Here is a 23,488-nt window from a genome sequence, read left to right as displayed (position 1 = left end):
CAACTGCATTGTCAAGAGACCACGGTAGCAGCACTGCCTGTCTGGTTCCTTAAATAGATGCTCAATAAGAGGATACTGGAAAAGGAGTGATATACAGGCAATCATACTTTATAACAACAACAGCTGGTACCATGGACAGGAATAGTAAGAGGACTGGGTTGGTTTGATCTTTTTCTGCATCATCTTGTCTAATGTATAAATTAAGGGATCTACACATAAAATTCAACTGTTTTCTGACTGTGTTTTAGATCCATGATAACATCTAGTTTCTAAGTGTAGCCATTTTTCCTAAAGGCTTGTCTTTTTTTTTTGTTTTTTCCCTCCATAGCCCTGCAAAGTTATAAATGCAAAGGATGTCGACTTCATGTACATTGAACTTATTCAGCGTTGTAAACAAATGTATCTTACTGAAGCTGAGACAGAAGATGACAATATGTATCAGCTACCACACTTTCTCCAGTCCATTGCATCTGTTATAGTTCACATGGATTCAGTAAGTGAAACGCAGAAAATCAGTTACTTTTTTATGACATGAGTGTCAGCAGAGGTTGAGTGAAAGGAGGATCAGAGACTGGATGGGGGGCATTCTTGAAGCCATAAATGTGGATGAATTAATGCTTTTCGTACCCACCCATAATTCTGGATGAATGATTTCTGTTGAAGAAGTGTGAAGTTTTTATGGTAGAGAGATGCAGCAGTATATACTCCATTCTGAAAACGGGTTGACAGCTTTGTTTTTTAGGCTTCATTTTAAAATATGTTGGAGGTAGTATTTAATGACCAAGATATCTGGATAAAGTTTGCTGGATAGTGGTTGAATACTGCTGTTATCTGGTTAACTTGAATCCCTACCTGTGGACCCTGCTTTATATAGTTGCATTTTGACTGAATATCAACATATACATTGACCAGTGGCAACATTTTTAAACTAAGGAGTGACTTATCCAGGTAGCAGGATAAGTCCTTTTGAATATTTACTTTTTTTACATTCTGTATTTACTTCTATCTTATGCTATATAGTACACTGCTGTGCCTTCATTACCTGATCAGGTGTGACACAGAAGGGTATCACTGTTGCCTGAAGGTCTGTTCCAGAACAGCACCAGTGCTCTGCTTTCAGCACCTCACAGCAACAGAAGAACCAAAGGTGGCTTTCAAATGGGCAGGAGCTGCTCACTGTCTGAGCATGTGTGGTATCGCAGACTCTTCCCTTCTTAGATAAAGCATGAGCCCTGGAGTGTGGGAATTGAGGCAGCTTGGGTGGCATGGACAGCTGCAATTTGCTTTGTGTGACGCACATGATGAATTTAGGACTACCTCCTCTTTCTACTCTCCTCTCCTCCAGGCTGCCTCATTTGAGCCCTTCCAGCCTCTGACTGGAATTCCAGGGCTTTTCTAGATTCTTTTTGGCCATAGTCTATACTGTTCTGTGGAGATTGGTCTGCAAAGTAACGTACTTGAAAAAGTTAGAGAAAACAGTATTGGCAGACTACATACCAAAAGAAATTTCCACCATTGTTTGGTTAATACAACATATATAGTTGGTCCCAAATAACCTTCCCTGCTTGAAATGGCTCTGTGCACCTTCAAGGAGGGCAGCCTTTTGCCTATTTAGCCACAGATTTGGAGGGTCTGTTTCTAGGCCTCATGTTGTTAAAGTGTGCTAGCGCACATTTTGCTTTTGATTTTGATTTTTTATTTTTATACAGTGACTTAACTTGAAGGTACAGCAGATTCCTTCTCCAAAGCTGAAAATGTGGGTAGTTGAAGCAAAAGGTGAGACTATGACTGGGCCAAAATGATGAAGTGTGTTGGTCAGAGAAGCAGGATCTAAACCTTTGGTGGCCAGCCCATAAACTTAATAATCTATAGCATTCTAAAATCTTTGGACTTGAAGTCTGATGTTGGAAAAGGATCTGCTGATGCTGACTACTTTTGTCTTGATTGAGTTTGAACTGTCTTAGAGAGATCTTGATGTCCCTTTTGAGTATCTGAAATGGAAAGGAGAAAATGTTTGGGGAAACAGGGAAAACTACAGAATAGAGAGTGGTTGGTGTTCTGCATGTAAAAACAAACTTAAGATGCAGGCTTTGTATTAAAGACTTTTTTTTTTTTGACTGCACCTAAATGTAGTGATTGCTAGGCAGAAACTGAGTTTTAATTGTGCGTTAAATAAATATATTCAGATTTAATTGTACATCAGCACTTTTCATGAAATTAAGTGACCTGGTATTTATTTTTGTACAAACTAAATTTTCGCCTCTGTCTTACATTCATTCCATTGTAGGAGGCTACTGTAGGGTTCTGGTATTCTGTGTTTCTTTTCCCCCCCTGTATTTTGAAGCATGAAAAAGCACATTATTGATTTAAAGGTGGTATTGTAGAGGGTTTATGTTTAATAAGACTTGATATACTGCAAATTCCAAAATGACAGGATCTAAGCAGTGTACTTTGAAATCAATAGTATAAACCCACCGTTAAGATGCCCAGTTCTTCCAGTTTTTGACATAGTGTTTCTTTTTCTGCTATGGATAAGAGGAAGGGTGCCTCTTGGGCAGCTCCCAGTAAGCCTGGGGCTTTTCTGCCACTCCGCCTTATCGGCTGTTGAGTGGACCCAAAACCCTTTTTTGTTCCACCGGAGTTGGTAAACTCGGGCATTAGTGAAGACAGGACTTCATTAAGCCCTGATCAGCAGACTTCACCCCTTCAACCTGGAACCTTTCCAACGGAGACAGAGCAGCATTCCAAAGCATCAAGCCAGCAGTTGGATTCTCTGCTAGGGAGCCTGCCTCTGGCAGTATCCACCCCAAGGGAGGGGGCTATCCCTAAGAAGGTAGAGACATTGATTCCACTGATGCCAGCCTTGGCAATTACAGAGTTCAAGTTGGGGAGGAAGGAGCTTCTGGAGGAATTTTGAAGGAGTTGCAGAAACCAAGCAGCCATAATCTTTGAGGTATTTTGAGAGACTTTGAGTGATTTGAACACCTAGTTAAAGAATTAGTTAAAGAACATGAGGATGTTAGGGTTATTTCTCAGACTATTGTGGACCACATGCTGGAGTTAATCTGGATTAATAGGGTTTAATTTGTGGACAGAAGGCTTGGAACGCAGTTGCACCACTTATTTTTAGACTCCAGTGCAGCAAGGCATTCTGCTCTATCCCCTCCCTTCCATGCAGCCTGCAGGGAAGAGGAAGGTTGGTAGTGAGCCTGGAGCAGAGATCAGAGAACTCCCTAATCCAGCCCTTTTTCTCCTGGACCACCCAAGCCTCTCCCAGCAAAACAGTTCCACTTCCTTTTTTTCCTGCAAATTAAGCCATGTCTGGATATAACATCAAAATAGGCTCCATAGAGACTAAAGGCCCAATGCATTGAAGTCCCTGGAAAGAACCACTTACTATTTCCACAATGGTAAAAATTATTGTGGTGGAAATAGCGATCGATTCTCTAAAAAAAAAAAAATCACATGCAAATGAGCTGAACAGACTTACCGTGCAGCTCGGGTCAGGAAAGCACTAGGGCATGTACATAGCAGTCATTCGGTAAGTATGGCTGCTATGCCCATTCCCCAAACGGCTAAGCAAAGCTCCATGGAGACTTTTTTTTTTTTGTTCCAGCTTAAAGCATGCATGAAATAGATAGGCCTTCTTCTGGTCCCTGTTCTTTTCACATTCCTCTCCCTAGTCCCCGAAATCTATATTCTTAAACATAAAAGGCAGTTGTGTCCTTGGGGTTTGTTAGTGGCACAGATAAGAGAGATGGCACTCAGGCAGCGTGAACAAAGAGTGCTGTGATAAACTCGCTGGCGAGAGCAAAGCAGAAAAGCCAGCCAAGAAAGCTTAACACACCACGAAGTGCCAAGCCTTCTGTGTTTGTATGAAAGCCGTGTGTAGCTTTTTTTTTTTTCCCTTTGTATGGCTTTCATACAGCATGAAGCTGCCTCCCAGCCCTCCAGAGTAGGAGATGGAGCCACAATTGAGGGAGAAGAGTGTAGTAGGCAGGAGTGGCTGGAGGCGACGCTGTCGAGCTAGAGTACCTACAACAATGAAGAACTGCAAATGACCGACAGATCCAGACCTCTCGTTAAAATTTCCACACAAAAGGTAGGGGCTGCTTCTGTGCATCACACAGAAAATGGCTATGCATTGCTCGGTATTCACATTTGAATATTGATCATCTCATTTAAATGCATTAGAATACCATTCCCGTTGTGTGTTGCCATGAACGGAAAACAGCCTGTAGAACCCCTTTGTGTATCTCCTGCTGAATAAGATGCTTGATAAACTGGTAAGTTTTGAGCATCGACCCCCTAATCAGCTGTGACATCTTTTCGAAGTAAAGCTTTTTTGCATAGGAAATCTGACTATATGGAAAATCTTGTGAGGCGCAATAATTTGCACTTTCTGAACTTTCCTAGGTCTCTGTTAGTGACTCCTGTAAATATGGTCAGAAAGTATTGTAAGGAGGTTAACATACCTTCTGAATCATTGCCACTAATTGTTTGAGCTTATTTGGCATTGAAACGTTTTGAGATAGCAGATAAGCATTTATAAATTAGCCAGCCTTCTTTTGACCTTGCAGGATTTTTGGAGTCCTTCATGGACGTTAGTCATAGAGGTAGTCAATCAAAAGAACAACTATGATTGTGACTTTTACATTAGAAATGCACTGCAACAATGCTTTACATCTTTACTTTTAGGCATATTAATGACATGGGTTTTTTTTTGGATTGATAGTGTGAATTTTCCTTTCTGGAATTTTTCAAGAGACACCAGGATTTTCTGGCTCTCAGTCCCAGAGTCTTGGTTCTTGGGGCTAGTTTTGTTTTGAAATTTTCTTGTTTATGCGTGGTATTATACCAGTCAAATCTTATGCTTTTTAATCTAAAACTTTGTTTTTTTTTTAAGCTAAAGAGGAAGTTCAAATTAAGGTTTCCTGAGTTATATTCCACTGTAAGAGTGGGCTGAAGGAAGGTAGAGAGGGTTATGTTTATTTTCTGTGTCTTGGAGTCTTTATTACCTAATTTGTGGTTGAAATATTATATTTCCTAATTACTATACTTTTTGTTTCTGTATTTGAATATTCAATTTTTCCTATCATAGAATTTATTAAAGTGATGTATATTTGAAAATTTCTATTAAAAAATATCTTTTTCTGTACTTTCTGGATCTAGTTGGATGTTTGTGATCTATTGCAGATCCCTGAAGTATACACTCCTGTTCTTGAACGTCTCCTGGTGGTGCAGATAGACAGTTTTTCACAGTACAGTGTAAAAATGCAGTCAGTTTGTTGCAGGTCCATCATAAAGGTGTTTCTAGCTTTGGCAGGAAAAGGACCAGTTCTCTGGAACTTCATCAGCACTGTGGGTGAGTTTGATTTTTTTTTTGTTCTTCCTTTTTTGGTATTTCTGTGAACTTACAAAATGTTTGTATGCACTGCTGTGTATGTGTATATATATAATATATATATCTGTGTGTGTATGATACTATTTTTATTTTTATTTTTTAAAGTGCATCAAGGACTAATCAGAGTCTGTTCCAAGCCTGTCACTCTCGGGAAGGCAAGTTTATTTCTTGAGCATGCATTTTATATTTAAGTATGTGCTAAGCATCACAAGACTGATCAACACAATTGTTGTGGTACTGTTTATTATTTAGCCTTCACAGGAAGGCATCAAACAAATTCCAAGCAGCCAGAATCTGATTTCACTTGTGAGACTCAGCTTGTTGCAGGTGATATGAGTGCTATATTTTACTATAGCCTTCTGATGATTTTTTTTTAATTTTTATTTATAATTTTCAAAAAATAAATGACAAGTTTCATTATACATTGTCAAGGCAATACAGCAGTAATAGTACATGAAAATACAAGGATTAACCATAATATCTAGAAAAAAAGAGAAATTTATATAAGAACAAAAGAAACTACATCCCTAACATCAGGAAAAATAAGAGTAATTGCTTCCTTAGACCACTATCAAAGGAGGGGGGGGGGGCGTACATATTAGAGAAGATTTTTGTTTAACATATAAGCATATAAGAGGAGCACGTGACGTGATGAGCTGAGTGGACGTGTGCTGCTTTAGCTCTTGGGCCCTCGCTCCAGAAACCTCTTGAATATTGCAACACGAGAGATTAAACAGGGAAATTTAAAGCTGGCGTACCTTAATGGACAAATATCTTAAACAGTCTCCACCCGGAATGGCGCTACGAACGGGGAAAAAAGATAAGGAGAAAAGTAAAATGTCAGCGCCAGACCCGAAAATGGCGGAGGACCCGCTTCCGGCGCAACAAAATTTTACAGCGTCGCAACTTGAACAGTTAACGCTTGCAGTTGCAAATGCTTGGCAGCCAAAATGGGACGCTTTAGATTTAAAATTGGACGCTTTCAATACGAAAATGGAAGGTTTGGAAACCCGAATGGAGGATGCAGAGACCAGGGTGTCCGCCTTGGAGGACGATTCGCAAGGCTACAGCACAGATTTGCGGGAGGTAAAACGGCAGCTTCAAGAGCACATGGATAAGCTGGAAGATCTAGAAAATCGCTCCCGCAGGAACAATGTGCGGATAGTGGGCCTTTCCGAGAAAATACCTGACAAGAACCTGGTGGACTGGCTCACGGGATGGTTATCTAAGGAATTGGCCTTGACAGACTCATTTGGGCAGTTGGTTATTGAAAGGGCACATCGAATTGGCCGAATCAGAGAAAATCAAGAGCGACCAAGAGTGGTGGTTGCGCGGTTGCTCAATTATCGTCATAAAATGGAAGTCCTACAAGGATTTAAGATACGTAGAGGTGAACTAAAACATGAGGGACGGCAAATCCTGATTTTCCAGGATTACTCAACTGGAGTGCAGGAGAGACGGCGTAAATTTCACCCTATATGCTCATCGCTGGCCCAAAAACAAGTTCGATTTGTTCTGCAGTACCCAGCCTCCCTGAAAGTGCAAGTCCAAGGACAATGGCAGACTTTTAAATCATTGGAAGAAGCAAAAACAAGCCTCCGAGATCAAGGCATGCTGGACGGAGTCTAAAGATGTTGGTAATATAAAGGAGACCAGATACTAAATGTTGCAGTAATTATAGTTATAAACATGTGTCATATATAGGAGTTGGGGGCTCTCGACACGCTAGGTGCTTTCTTGCTAATTCCGGGGCTAGGCCTGGGAATCTGGCTATAGGGTTAGAACGGTTGGGGGGGAATGAGGGGACTCAGGGAGAAAGGTTAATATTACAAAGACAAGTACTAGACGTTAAAGAGAAGCGAAACTTATTACATGGGAACCGGGAGAAGTGTATAATGGAATTGGGAGGTACTTTTAGAGTTTGTTCTAGAGAGTGGGGTCTTGGAGCTGAGGAGACCTGTAAAACCTGGGGCGTAGCAGGACACTGGAAATGGGGTGGTTTAAAAGATGACCACTAGACTAATATCATGGAACGTGGGTGGGATTAGTTCCCCAATTAAAAGATCTAAGATACTCTCTGCACTTAAGAGACACAGAGCGGATATTGCGTGCTTACAAGAGACGCGGTTAACTGATCTGGAACATTCTAAACTACAAAAGCATTGGGTCGGAGAAGTATTTGCAGCGTCAACACAGAGTCGTAGGGGGGGGGTGGCGGTGCTATTTAGAAAGGGGCTCCCATATAAAGCGACAGTATTGGAAAGGGGGGCTCGGGGGGACCATATAATGTTGAAGGTTTGGTTAGCGGGGAGAATTTTGTTGCTTTTGGTTTTATATGGGCCTAATAATCATGATGCATCCTTCCTCACCAACCTAGCAGGGAAGTGCCTGCAAAGTCATGGTGGAGAGTTGATAGTGGTTGGGGATTTCAATGCAGTCCTGGATCCCCGGCAGGATTGTTCTAGCACAAAGGATTCTCAGTATAGAGGAGTGCGGGCTAGAGAATTTCAGACATTCTCCAAGACCCTTGATCTGGTAGATCCGTGGAGGATTTATCACCCAGGAGAGAAAGATTACACGCACAGGTCAAGGGCGCATGGCACGTTTGCCAGGATAGACTATATATTACTAGCCCGCAACATATTTCACCTAGTAGACACAGCACATATAGGCCCAGAAGAAGTGGCAGATCATGCTATGATATGGATAGATATTAAAGTTACCACAGATACAACTGGACAGAGAGGGTGGAGATATCCGGCGGGCTTATATCATGATACACGGTTGCGGTCACATGTGCAGCGGAACTGGGACCAATATATAGAACATAATAAATGGCATGCCACCCATCAGCCCGAGTTGTTCTGGATGGCCTCTAAGGCGGTCATCCGGGGAACCATTATAGCTTATTGCAGTGCTAAGAACAAGAAGAGGGCTGTGGGCATATTGAACTTAGAGCGCCAGTTGCAGAGGGCTAAGAGAATTCACCTTCACCACCCCACAATAGCTAATTTGGAAAATTTGAAGGCTACACAGGTGGCCCTTAATAGTCTATTACATGAAGGGGAATTGAGATCGGCCCTTTTTTACAAATACAAATTACAAAAACATGGCAATCGGGCAGGCAGAATGTTAGGGCGCTTAATAAAAAATTCAGGAGCCCCGAGGACAGTGGCAGCATTGAAAGATAAAAAAGGGAACTTAATTACGGACCGTCGAAAGATTGGGCAAGCATTCACAGATTATTTCTCAGCCCTATATAAATTAAGACAAGCTCCCTCGGAACGAGAGATACAACAATATATAGCACAGGCAAAGCTCCCAAAAATAACAGGGGAACAGCTGGGGAACTTGAATAAACCTTTGACATTGATAGAAGTACAAGCTGTGATTAAAACATTGAAGCTCTGGTCAGCTCCAGGGCCAGATGGATTTTCAGGAGAGTACTATAAAATACTATCAGGGAAGGCCCTAGCATCTCTACTGGAATACTATCGGGAGGTAATAGAAAAAAGGGAATTTCCACAGTATGCAAATTCAGCGCTCATAACTTTGATACCCAAGCCAGGGAAGCCATTAGACAATGTCGAATCCTATCGACCAATTTCGCTGTTAAACGTTGATACAAAAATTTTGGCAAAACTGATGGCTGTGAGGTTGGCGGAATATCTACCATCATTGATAGGCCCCGAGCAGGTGGGGTTTGTGAAAGGCCGTCAGTCCGTACATAATATTAGGAAAACTTTGATGGCCATGGCGATCAGTCAACAACAGGGGGCGCCCACCCTGGTATTAAGTTTAGACGCTGAAAAGGCGTTTGACCAGGTGGGGTGGACGTTCATGTTCCAGACACTGGCGGCCATGGGTATAGAAGGCTGGTTCATGTACGCAGTCCAAACGCTCTATTGTCAACCCAAAGCGGGAGTGTTCATCAATGGTGTCCGGGAACCAGAGTTTACAATACAGCGTGGTACTAGACAAGGTTGTCCCCTATCCCCTTTGTTGTTTATCATGACCCTGGAACCCTTACTGCGTATGGTCTCTTTGGCTCCAGATCTTCAAGGGGTTAAGTTAGCAGGGCAGGATATCAGAATATTAGCTTATGCAGATGATTTGTTAGTAATTCTACGAGAGCCCCCACGGACTTTACCAAGATTGTTGCAGCAAATTGAACAGTATGGGAATCACTCAGGTTTTTGTCTAAATCTACATAAATCTATGGCCTTGCCGGTGTTGCCAGAAGAGCAGATAAATTGGCTAGGGACTTTCCCATTACAGTGGACACAGAACTCTTTGAAATATTTGGGAGTCACAATTACCAGGGATCTAACAAAACTTTATGGGCAGAATGTGCAGAGATTGTTGCAGGACACTACCAAACAGTTGGAGGTCTGGGGGAACCTACCACTTTCACTCATGGGAAGAATTGCACTATTTAACATGGTGATAGTCCCCAGGTGGTTATACACATTCCAATCACTCCCACTATTCCTAAAAAAGGTGGATGAACAGAAGTTGATAAAACTGGTGCAAACTTTCCTTTGGAGAAAGAAAAAGCCACGACTGTCTTACACAACATTAACTGTCCCGGTGGAGTATGGAGGCCTGGGCTTGCTGAACATTAAGTATATGACGGTGGCAAGTGGAATGCGTCATGTAAATGACTGGTTTCGTGGAACCCAGGATTACTCGGATACTCATATAGAGTTACAACTATATCCTGAGACGCACTTCAGTGCCTTCTTACATACGGCAGGGCCTTCCCTGCCGTATATACTACAGCGGACAGGAATAGTGAGGTCGGCGAAAGCGGTGTGGCACTGGGTTTGTAAATTGCACAAATTTTCATCAAAAACTACCCCATTTCTGCCGATTTGCGGGAATCCCGCCTTTCCACCGGGAACTTTATACCCAGCTTTTCACAGATGGAAGCGTAAAGGGATGGTATACCTATTACATGCAGTTACCCTTGAAGGAAGGATAAAGCCGTTCCAAGAGCTCCGGGAAGAATTTGATCTGCTCCCCTCAGATGAGTTTCATTATGGACAGCTAAAACACTACATACAGTCTTTGCCCTGGGAGGATTTAGCTGAAGATGTTCAAGAAGAGCTGGCTTCGGCATTTTCTCTAGCAGCGCAGCAACGGGTTCCACTAAAATTTCATCATAGACATATCAGAGATACTGTTCCGGAACCTGACTTTGTAAAGCTGTTAACTCAGTGGAAAGAGGATATTCAGTTGGACCTTACAGTAGCGCAATTTAAAGCTTACATTTTGACTATGAAGAGACGTACCATCATGATGTCGCATTGGGAGACTCAATATAAAGTGGCACTCAGACTTTATATCCCCCCCAGGAGGGCTTTCCATATGGGGGTCTCCCCGTGGGGGGAGTGTCCTAAATGCAAGGAGGCTGGAGCTACCTTGGGGCATATGCTTTGGACATGCAGAGGCATAGCTAAATTTTGGAAACAGCTTACACAATATGTTTCTACTATCTGGCGAACCAGATGGACATGCAATTCGGGATTGTTGCTGGGACACCCAGTGTTTATTCACCCAATACCAAAAGGATTCACAGCCTTTGTATACAGGGCTACTGTGACTGCCATGCAGGTGATTTTGTCTGAATGGGTGACCAGTCAATACCCGTCATACTCTCAGTGGCGGACACGAATGATTTTGATGATGCGGATGGAGAGGACGGGAGTGGTTGACTTTAGCTCCAGGACAGGGTTGCGGTTCCAGAATATATGGAGCCCGCTATTAAATACAATGACCCCGGTTGCGAGAAGTAGACTGTTGAACTTCTAGTATTAAGTTTTGTTCACATAGGAGAGAGGGAAGGGAGGGAGAGGGAGGGGATTATTGGGGGGAAGGTTGGGGGGGGTTGTTGGGAAGGGAGGGATTATAATAAAAAAACGAAAACAATTTGTTTCTGTAAATTTCAGCAAACTCACATTACCTGTAATAATGAAGAATTGTTATTGTGAATGCAAGTGATAAAGTTGTATAGTGATATATGTACAGGATACTGGTTTTGAATAAAAATGATAAATCATAACATATAAGCATATAAAGCAAGACTTAATGCTATCCCCCAATCCTATTCTTTTGGCTTCACTTGCTTAGAATCTAGAAAGGATTTTAAATGGTCTGGGGAGAAGAAAACATATTTTGTCAATCCTAAACGGATTATACACTTACAAGGGTAGGCCAAAAAGAAAGTTCCACCCAAGTCCAGGGTTTTCTGTTTCATTTCAAGGAAAATTTTTCTTCTTTGCTATGTGGATTTAGTAAGATCGGGGAAAATCCAAATCTTTGCCCCAGCAAATAACATATGTGAATTTTTGAAGTATAATTTTATTACTGCGTTCAAATCTTGTTCGAAGACAAGCAACACTAAAAGTGTCGCTCTCTTAGTTATGTTATCCATGGATTGCTCTAATACAGCAGTTAAATCATTAAGATCCAAACTTTTATCTTCTAAATTTCCTTCATTTCCCAATTCCTTACTTTTCCGTTGAGGCAGATAAAAGATCTTATTTATCGGGGGAAATACTTCAGGTGGCATCTTTAAGATCTTGTTCAAATATCTTTTAAACGTCTCCAGGGGCAAAATTCCAGAAGATTTTGGGAAATTCAATATCCTTAAGTTTAAACATCTATTGAAGTTTTCAATTTGTTCAGTTTTGTTATGGAGAATAGTTTTATCTTTTATAACAGTTACTTTAAATTCACAAAGCTTATCTACTTCTTGTTGTAAAGTTTTAACTTTTGTTGAAAACTCATCTTTCATTATTTCGACCATACCTTGTACTTCTCCAAATCTAGAGGCTAACACTTTAACCTCTTCTCGAGATTCTTGTATGGAGGTGGTATCCATTTTCTTCAGCATAAACAATTTTATTTAGTAAATCAGAGCAATCCAACAGTTAAAGAGAAAATAGTCACACATGAGAGGGACAATATAGGCATACCTATTCTTTGGTATACATCAATCATATCGCTGAACATGGCAAAGGATGCTGAAACCCAAACCACCCAACCAACCCTCCTAACCCCCCAAATGAAATGCAAGCAGAATATACAACTGTCAGTTCAGAGATAAGAACAGCAAAAGCAGTAACGTCACTCCCCCCCCCCCCCCCCCCCGCCACATAGTATAGTGCTCCCACACTTTGTGGAAGGTGTGTAGATGATTGTGTTGTAAAACAGCGTAGACATGCAGCAAACCTTACACAACCTCGCCAGCAGCTACATCCAAGTAGGTGTACAAATTTGTTTCCAGGTCGCTGCCAGAGCAATTCTTGTGGCTGTCGTAAAATGAAAAGCCAGTTTACAAAATTTACCAGACTGCTCTGGGGGGTTTGATGTTCAGCAATCCACATTCTATCAAAGGCACCAAAGGAAGTCCTAGGATCTCTGTTTATAAATCAGGTATCACTGTCCAATAACTTTGTGCCAGGGGGCATGTCCACCAGACATGGAGAAACATCCCCTTCTCCCCACATCCCCACCAGCACTGAGCAGAAGTAGTAGGATAAATAGCATGTAAGCGAATGGGTAAGATACCACATATTCAGCATTTTATACTCATTTTCCACAATATTGCTGGCTACTGATACTTTCATTAATCATTTAAATGTACGCTCCCATTCTTGCCTGAGTGGAATATCCCTTCCCAAAAGCAGTCTCCCAAATACTTAATGGGGAAGGGGGCTTGCTGAATTACAGCCCGGTAGAAGCGGGAGATACACCTCCTACCACTGCAATCATTCATGGCTCATTCCGGGGATGTCCCTGCCTCATGGAGGTCTGGGAGGGCTCTCTTCTGAAGAATTTTGGTAAGTTGGTGAAAGTGAAAAGCATCTTTTTGGGTTAGCCCTACTTTTCCGCCAGCTCCGAAAAGGGCAACAACGCCCCTTTTCTCCACTAGACTCCCTAACTGAGTCAACCTTTGGCCGCCCAACCATGGTATTTAGGGTTACTACCCCCCCCCCCCCCCCCCCCCCCCCCCCCCCCCCCCCCGTGGTAGGAATCTCTCTGCCACTACAGTGGGGGTTGTCTGGAAGTATGCTCACCCTGGAAAAAACTGCTTCCGGACCTGTAACCAGGTTCCCATTATCAGTGTCAGAAGGGTTAGATCTCCCTATTAGGGCTTGAATATCCCATAGGGGGAGCTAGGGAACATGTGCTAGGGGACCTTTCTGAAATTATGCTGTTCCATATGGACCCAACTCTTGCGTGTATCTCGCTGCCATCTCCCTTGGTCTTTCGGAAGAGCCTATCTACCCTTCTCCTTGCTGGTGTATTATAGGGACTGAGTGTGCCTCCACTCTGTGTGGTTGTGACCATTTTAAAATATGCTTCATCTGTTTAGGAGGGTTCTGGAAAAGGAAGTCCTGGGTCAGAAGAACCACCTGTAGCTGAAGAAGTGCGAATAGGGAAATGGAAAGTTCCCACCTACAAGGACTATCTAGATCTTTTCAGAAGCTTACTGGACTGTGATAAAATGAAGGTAACCCATACTAGTTTAACAGATGATAAATTACCAGTATCTCTACAGACAGAGCATGAATGATTTCATAATTACTTTACATATATTCTTTGATAGGTTTAAAGTGTAAGTTCAGGGCTGGCTTAACCATTGGACCAGTTGAGGCTCTGGCCTAGGTTGCTGGCAACTAAGGGCGCCAAAATATCCAGCCTCTAATCTTACCTGGTCCACAGGTTAAGCCTTTTCTTCCCCCCTTCCCATCTCTGGTCTCTCCCCTTCTCTTCCCCTCTCCCACATGGGTCCAGTACTTCATTCCCCCCCTCCCGCCTCCGCAGGTCCAGCACTTCATTCCCTCCACGGTCCATTAAAGTTTACGTTAGTTGCCAGTGGCACCAGCAGCAGTATGATAGGCAGTCTTCTTCCATCCATTGGGTCTTCCCTCTGCCATGTCCTGTTCACAGGAAATTGCATCAGGGGCAGGACAAGGCAGAGGGGAAGACACAGGGGCTGGCCAAAGGCTGCCTGTCATGCTGCTGCCACTGCTGCCAGCAATCAACGTAAACTTTACAGGACCATTTGGGAGTGAGAGAGGTGAGGGCACAGTGCCAGAGACAATGTGACTGGAGGGGAGCGGCACCATTGCAAGTTCACTCAGGGCAACACTATCCCTTGAGCTGGCCCTGTGTAAATTATAGGATAAATTTGCATAAGTGATATGAGAGATTTCTTTATAGTTAGTTCCACTTACTGTATGTCTTTTGTTTTTAAGCACTAGAGAAGCAAAGCTCTAATGCCACAATTTATTTATTTTTTAATGATGAATTAATAAAGTGCACTAGGTTTAGCACTTAGTTTAAGTTTAGATATTTTATTCAAGCTGATCCAACTTGTCATGAAAGCAGAGTACCATAAAAATGTGTTAGAAGAAAAAACACAAAGACCAAAAAATTCTCCTGCCTGGTTAAACCCCACTGAGAGCCTAATGCACAAAGCTTACTGTGTTTTCAATGTTTGCTTTAGACCAGTTTCAGCTGGTCTAAAGCACACATTATTTAGCATCTAATGCAGAGAGGGGTTCTGTGTCACTTTTAGCGTTCGCCATAGCAGCTACCTATAATCCTATGCAAATGAATTACAGCACGCTCATTTGTATTAAAATGAGCATTCCGAGTGATGCATAGAGGTTTCTGTGCACTACACAGAAAGGAGTGCTTAACTTTTAGGGTGCAAAATTTTCTGGCAGGTCTGGAGTTGTGGCCGTATGCGGGCGACTTGGTGTAGCAGTCTACTTGCGCTATACAGTGTGCTGGATTAAAGTTGTGTAGAGTACTTGTGTTAAATTGCCCAGCCCTTGGTTATGGGGGGGGGGGGGGGTATCTGGAAGGAAGGGGTGGGGGTTTACGGGTTTTAGTACCGAAAAGAAAATGTTACTAAAAGTTTGAAGTATACAGAGCTTCTAATATGACATTGTTACTTTGTCTGCTGGTTTGTCTGTTACATTGACTAAAATGACCTGGTCAGGTGGTGAGATTGTATAATCTATTTGTATTATGTAAAGATGGTCTTTGGTTGTGTTTGATTAACAATGTTCAATAAAGACTTCTATAAATTAAAAAAAAAAAAATTGCCCAGCCCTAGCCATTCATCTGGCATTCAAGAGCTAGCAAATGACGTTACAAGTATAGTTCCGATTTGTATGTATCGTATCGTGCTAACCATTATTAATACAGAACTACTGATTTTTAGATTTCAGTCAACATGTTGGAACAAGCTCAGCATGCCTGTGCCAATTCAGAGAACTAGCCAGTTTCTCAGTAACATCTTAAATGTTCTGCTCAGTCCTGCACTGTGTCAAAATTGAGTTGCCTAAAAAAAAAAAACCCAGCTGCACTGGGAAGAATATTCACATTAATTCTTTCATTGCAGCCACTTTAGATGTTTCAATCAATTAATTTGGGGACAACCTAAATGTAAACAAAGCAAAAAAAACCAACCTCCCCCCCCCCCCTAAACTGAGCAACCAATTCAAGGACAAAGCATTTTCTTTGTATTACATTTAAAACTTATCCCTCCCACCCAAAATTCTTAAGTTACCACAACTGTTTTGCAATAGCCTTCTGAAATAAGATTTTATGGCTTGACACGCATGCACATACATCTTGGAGTTTAGCTGGTCATGTGCACTGTGTAGGAGCGGAAAGCTGGACTTTGAAGGTGGAAGTGCATGCGCAGAACATCAACGCTTACCACAAGGCACTTTTGTGCATGTGCTAGGCGCTTAACTTACCAAGCCATGTACAGGATTTCCGTGCATTCCATTTGCATGTGATTTCCTGCATCGGTCACTGTTTAGGAATTGGTAAGTTCAACCGCTGCTATAAGCACACGTATTTAACGGTGACTTTAGAGCATCTGCCCCTGAGTGAGCCAGCAGGCAATATTCAGCGGCACTTACTGGTTAGTGCAACTGAACATGTCTTCTAGCCAGCCATCCCCTAACGGGATAGGTTAGGGGTGAGTCGGCAGGGGAGTTAAGGCAGAGCATCAGCTTAACTGGCTAGCAGCAGTTTTCAGTCCACTAACTGGCTAATTAACCACATTAAGTTAGGATAGCAAAACAGCTGTCCTAATTTTGTGGCAAGTTAACTGGACACTGGTCAGAATACCAGCCGGTGCTGGATTAACCTCCAGGTCGGTGGACATACCCAGATATTCAGCACTGGGAGCCTCGTGTGCCCTGGCATTAATATGCAAGGTTAGCTCATAAAATATAAGACTAGCTTTACTGGGGCAGACTGATGGTCCATCTAGCCCAATATATAGACAACAAAACAGCAGATACAAAAAAAAGAATGTTCAGAAGTTTATTGATGATGTCAAATACCAGACTTATTGCCCGACACAGGCCATGTTTCGCCCAAGAAGGGCTGCGTCAGGGGCAAAAATCTCAGGTTCTTGATAGAATAATGAGTTCTTGAAAAAGCAGCAGGAAGGATATACTAATGATGACCAGCACTGGAGGAAAGGCATGTGATGATCGTCATTAGTATATCCTTCCTGCTGTTTTTTCAAGAACTCATTATTCTATCAAGAACCTGAGATTTTTGCCCCTGACGCAGCCAATGAGCTCATGTAAATATTAGACAAAAGCGGAGCAATTGACAACCCTTGAGGAGCTGCACATGGACTCCAAAAGAGATTTAACTCCATCTTTAATAACTTTATCACCTATTTTTTATTTTTATTTTTTTAGAAAATCTCAAACATTCCACACAATGATGATTAACCGTATCAAATGCCGCTGATACATCAAATTGCAGTAACATCATTTGACCCCCCCTCTTAATTTTTAAATTTAAAATCATTTTGAAAAGATAATCGTGAAATAACACATTACAAATGTACATAATATAAAAATATTAACTGAACAATCGGGGTGAGGCACCTAAAGCATTCAGATCAGGGTAAATATTAAATAGGTCCTCCACAAAATGTGTGTGTAGCTTTATGTGCAAGTACTTCCTGTGACTGCTAGAGACTTTCAGAGGAAAAAGCCTCGAAAAACCCCATGACACAAAATGAAGGTCATTCGGGGTTGGACTTCCTCATCAACGGCCAGAAAAATCTCAAAATTGTATTATCAGAAAGCTAAATAGTTATGTCTCTAGCATAATATAAAAATAAACATAACCACCAATCATTATAGACATTAGCATATAAAATCAAAACATAATATACAGGTCACACATTTTGTATTAAAAGCATCAGTCTCATTAACTCCATTAAGTAAATATAAAAGAAAAGAAGCCTTTGATAAAAAAACAAAAAAAGATTTAACTTCTTCCTAAAGTCCAGAAAGTCTGTCAGCCTCCAAAACTGAGCAGGTAAAGAGTTTAGCACGTGGGATCAGTACAAGACAGTTACATAAGTACACATAAGTATTGCCATACTGGGAAAGACCAAAGGCCCATCAAGCCCAGCATCCTGTTTCCGACAGTGGCCAATCCAGGTCACAAATACCTGGCAAGATACCAAAAAAGTACAAAACATTCTATACTGCTTATCCCAGAAATAGTGGATTTTCCCCAAGTCCATTTAATAATAGTTTATGGACTTTTTCTTTAGGAAACCGTCCAAACCTTTTTTAAACTCCGCTAAGCTTTACCACATTCTCTGTCATCCCATGTCCTTTATCATTTTCGTCACCCTTCTCTGCACCTTTTCTAATTCCATCTGCCATTTAGATGCTCAATCTCCCAGTCTCGTAAGTTCATCTTGTAATTTTTCACAATCCGCCGCAAATTTAATTACCTCACTAGTTACTCCCATCTCTAGGTCATTTATAAATATGTTAAAAAGCAGCAGTCCCAGCACAGACCCCTGGGGAACTCCACTAACTACCCTTGAGAATACTGACCATTTAACCCTATTCTATGTTTTCTATCTTTTAACCAGTTTTTATTCCACAATAGAATACTACCTCCTATCCCATGACTCTCCAGTTTCCTCTGGAGTCTTTCATGAGGTACTTTGTCAAACGCCTTCTGAAAATCCAGGTACACAATATTAACCGGCTCACCTTTATCCACGTTTGTTCACCCCTTCAAAGAAATGTAGTAGATTGGTGAGGCAAGATTTCCCTTCACTAAATCCATGTTGACTTTGTCTCATTAACCCATGCTTTTGAATATGCTCTGTAATTTTGTTCTTAATAATAGTCTATACCATTTTGCCCGGCACCAACGTCAGACTCACTGGTCTATAATTTCCTTGTTTGTACTTACTATATCACCTTTCCAGTAAAAAAAAAAAAAGAAATCAAAACGGTGTACAGTCTAAACTCCAAGAAAGAGAAAAGGAACTACACTATTTGATAAGACAGCAAGAACACAGACACAGTGTGAAATCACAGTGTAGGTATAAAGAAACCTCAGTTCGACTGATGCTGACCAGCAGATCCTGCGCATCAACATTGAACGCGAAGGCAAAAATATAAATCTTGAGTGCAACTTTGTCTAGTGTAAGATTGTTCCAAGTAAAGGTGGGGAGTGGGGTAGTAATCAAAAGATGCTGGCCCTGGGATTTACTGACCAAGTAGGCAGGTATACCTCCAAAACATAACTTTGGCATCAGAAAGGACCATGGTTATAATTATTTCTTTTGCTTCTTCCCTGAAGGAATCCATATTTTCAGATGAAGTATTTTCAGTTAATTCACCACTGCAATCACTGAACCGTTTGCTGTATGATGAACTTATAAAGTCTGTGCTGAAGATCATTGAGAAGTTAGACCTTACTGTTGAGAAGCAAAGTGTTGGAGAGCAACAGGTAATCTCATTAAATTAATGCTGTGGTTTTTATGTGAATGCTAAGCATTTGTGACATTCCTCTTCACATTATTTTTCTGATATGATACGGCATGCTTATCAAGGTAGGTTTTTGTTACCATTTTGGGGTCAATATTCAAAGCGATTTAACTAGGCAGGAGAGGCTGTGTGGGGCTGATATTTAGCAGCATGTAATCGGATAATGCCGCTGAATTATTGCATAAGCCAAGACCAGCTATTGCGTGGGGCTGTCCAGAGATGGAGTCGACACTTAACCGGTTAAGTTAGCTGGCCAAATAGAACCGCATAAATGGCAGCCCCGTCTTTGGGACAGTTTAACGTAACCGGTTAAGGCTGAATATTGGCACTTGGTTGAGTGCTGGCTGTCCACACATACCTGAACATTTAATGTCTGTGCCCAAATGTGGCTCGATATTGGATATTTGGGCATAAAGCTGGCAGTGGTGAAAAAATTGGGGCCCACTGCCAGCTGAATAGTTATCCCATTATTTATTATTTGATTTAAAAATCACATTATCCAAAACATGTTGACTTTGTATATGGCAATATTTATTTATTTATTTGTTTATTTGTATTTTGCTCACACCTTTTTCAGTAGTACCTCAAGGTAAGTTACATTCAGGTACATGGGGTATTTCTCTGTCCTTGGAGGGCTCACAATCTAAGTTTGTACCTGAGGCAATGGAGGGTTAAGTGACTTGCCCAAGATCACAATGAGCAGCAGTGGGATTTGAACTGGGCGCCTCTGGATGTCAAGATTAGTGCTGTAACCACTAGGCCACTCCTCCACTACATAATGTATTGAATATTAATACAATAATTTAAAACATAAGTTATTATCAACATTACATCATAGATAAGCTTTTAAAATAAAACTTGAATGAATAACCTCAATAATACTATTATAATAGCCAGGACTTCACCCTTTTCCTAAAACATAGGCCCTTGTAAAGATGCTGATTTTTGGGAGAAAGTTCCAAAAGACACTGTTCAAAAAGACCAACAACAAAACCAGGGACCTGAGAGGTCTTTGACATAAATATCCAAATATTAGGTGAAATACGTTTTGTGAATAGCGAAGATACTCTTTGCTTTTCACCCACACACACCACCTAATAGTCTCCTTATAGGTGGACATCATTACCTTTCATAGGGCATCTCAAATTAAATACCTAACGTGCTTAAACACATTCAGCATGACAAATTGTCGTGTTTATCTTCTAAACTCAAAACGCTTATTAAAATTCAATGGAAAGAAAGATGGACAATGATGAAACCAGCGTTTGTCTCGTAATAACACCCACCACACGATGACTAACTATGCACACCAACTGTCACTGTATTCTAAAGCTGCCATCTTCTTTTGTCCCCTCTCCCATCTTCAAATGCCTGACTTCACGGGTTTCACTTAGAAACTGTCTCGAGGGCTTGGAGGTACCAAATGATAGTTGATAATGGTCGCAGCAAACTTGAACTTCCACTTTTTTCCTTTGAGTTTTTCAGTACTGCTTTTCTGAAAAAACGGTGCGTTGTCGTTTCCCACTCCTTGTGGCTTTCAGTTTGTAGCATCCTGGAATTATCAGTGACAAAAACATTATTGAGCACATATTCACAAAGCTATCAAAAACCCCCCAAAACCCTTAGGGAAATATGTATATCAATCATGTATTTATTGAAAAAATATTTGCGTATGCTTTTTTATTTCACTTTTTGTATATATATATATTTTATCCAAGAAAAAAAGCCCTCCTCCCAGCCTACTAGTACAGCTAACAATTATAAAGATGTTTCACTTAGATGTTAATATTCCACTCAATGTCATTTAATCTATGGAATTTAGTTTATGGAGTGTTACACAGCAAATCTCAGAAATCCATAATTGTTCACATCAAACCAATGCTAATTCCACGTCTCATCTACTTGTAGATAACTTGGTATCGTTGATCTGATTTTAAGTCCTTGAACTGGTGATGAAACAACTCAATGAGCCACCAGTGGGGCAGACGATGTTCTTGTAGCTAGCTAACTTAACCCAGATAATAATTTTACAAAAGCTGAGACACAAGAAAAAGGAAACTTATTAGCAATTAATACTAAGTCACTAGAGCAAAAACTTGAGAAAATAAATGCACACTTAAATGCTGTCTAAAACTTCACTTAACCCTCCATTGCCCCAGGTACAATATAAGTACCTGTATATCAGTGGCGTAGCCAGAAAACAATTTTTAGGTGGGCCAACAGGTCAGATGGGTGGGCACCAGGGTTGCCAACTTTTTTTGAAATTGAAAAACTTGCCACCTGATACCCCACCCCATGCTCCAGCTCTGCCCCACTCCCAATAACTTCAATAAGGGTAGCAGTGCAGGCTTCAGGGGGAAGTACAAGAGATTGCACTCTTCCGCCTCCATTGAGACTTAGTTCCCTAACACACATACTTAGCCTGTATAGCAAGACCAAACACTTTTCAACATATATTTCTAGTTACACGCTATAGAAATGATCCCAGAAAGTATAGTCTAGTATTAAAGGTAAATAAATTCTGCATCCACAGAACCCCCTGTCCCTCCCCCAATGGGTACAGAGCAGAGTTAGGACATTTCCCCATAAAACTCACCGTAATCTCAATAGCCGCCATATAGTAAATAAAACAATCTTTAAAACAAAATGTCACTCATAACCTAGTGCAAATCTACAATGCCAGCACTAACTTCCATAAGAAGGATCCTACCTATGAAAAAGGCATTGCCCTATATATTACAGTGGGGCCGTAAAATATCAATATATCTATTGGGAAAACTAAACAAACCAAACTTACTACAGAAAGCTACATAGAAAATTCATGCTAACGGAATACCTCGATCACACACACGGAATAAAAGTGCCAAATACAGAATAATTGACTAAAAAGTATAAACATAAATATAACCAAAACCCCAAAAAGCCAGACCTTGCATGTAATACATACAATACCAGAGATACAGAAAGAAATGCATTTCCTCCTGTGCAAAATATAAACATAGTACGTGCCAGGGATGGTGTTGGAGTGCAACTAGAGCAATTGCTTTTGGTCCCTTGGCGGCCTGGCCAGAGAGAGCCACAAGCATGATGGAAGCTGAAGGCAGTGCAGTCTGGTGATGGGCTTTGGGGTTCAGCCATGTCTAACACCAGCTCTGGCAGGATGTACATTCCAAATGTGACATATTCTAATCACGAAATTGAAAAAAAATATTTTTCTACCTTTTGATGTCTGACTATTTTATTTTTCAAATCAGCTTGGTTCTAGTCTCTGGTTTCTGCTTTCTTCTGTCTTAATTCACTTACCAGGGTCTCCTGTCTATTTGTCATTTCTTCTCTCTCCATGTCCACCATCCATCTCCCATCTCTGTGTCCCTATAGTTCCTTGTCCAGTATCTCCACTATGTTCAAATTCCTGCATCCATCACCACCCTTCTATCCCCTACCCCTGTGTCCCTATGCCCTCACATGCTCAGTATCTCCCTTTTGAGTTCCTATTGTCCCCTATATCTAGTATCTCTCCCCTGTGACCATATACCCCTCCCTCCCAGTGTCCAGCATAGCTTCTCTATTCCCATACCCCTCTGTGTTCATATGTCATTCCAATACAGCATCTCACGTCTGTTTCTATATCTCCCCTTTCTTCCTCACTCACACCAATGTCTCACCTATCCAGCTACTCTGCTTCTCTCTTCCAGCTTTTGGCTTAGCACCTCTCTCCCTTCCCTCAAGCCTCCCCTGCAGGCCTTCCCTCCAGCCTCTAGCCCCCCCCCCCACTCCCCACAGGTCCAACCTGCCCCCCTTGCAGGTCTAACAACTCTCTTCCTTTCCTCCAGCCCCCAGCCTCTCTCCCTTGCAGGTCCAGCACCTCTCATCCTTCCCTCCATTGTCCTCCCCCCTTTCAGGTCCAGCACCTCTCTCCCTTGCCTTTTTTCCTTGCCTCCAGCCAGCCCCCCCCCCCCCCCCCATTGCAGGTCCAGAACCTCCCTTCCTTCCAGCTAGCCACCACCCCCCTTTGCAGATCCAAAACTCTCTCCCTTCCCTCCAGCCAGCAACCTCTCCCCTTGCAGGTCCCAAACCTAGCTCCCTTCTCTCTAGCCAGCCATACCCCCCCCCCCTTTGCAGGTCCCAAGCCTCTCTCCCTTCCCTCCAGCCAGCCAGGCCCCCCCCCCCCCCCCCCCCACTTGCAGGTCCCAAACCTCTCTCCCTTCCCTCCAGCCAG

General features: G+C 41.8%; 1 protein-coding gene across 1 annotated transcript in view; it reads left to right on the top strand.

Moving 5' to 3' along the window:
• The window catches only part of PRKDC (protein kinase, DNA-activated, catalytic subunit), a 490,177-nt gene that overhangs the window by 57,221 nt on the left and 409,468 nt on the right, over positions 1–23,488 (top strand). Inside the window, exons 12-16 of the mRNA XM_030214157.1 lie at positions 329–493; positions 5,197–5,365; positions 5,510–5,559; positions 13,788–13,925; positions 19,082–19,231. Of these exons, the coding sequence (XP_030070017.1) occupies positions 329–493; positions 5,197–5,365; positions 5,510–5,559; positions 13,788–13,925; positions 19,082–19,231 (672 nt within the window). The remainder of the gene's footprint in view (positions 1–328; positions 494–5,196; positions 5,366–5,509; positions 5,560–13,787; positions 13,926–19,081; positions 19,232–23,488) is intronic.

This window comes from Microcaecilia unicolor, chromosome 1 (assembly GCF_901765095.1).
Source record: "Microcaecilia unicolor chromosome 1, aMicUni1.1, whole genome shotgun sequence".
Lineage (NCBI taxonomy): Eukaryota > Metazoa > Chordata > Amphibia > Gymnophiona > Siphonopidae > Microcaecilia > Microcaecilia unicolor.
This window is presented reverse-complemented; position numbering and strand designations above follow the sequence as displayed.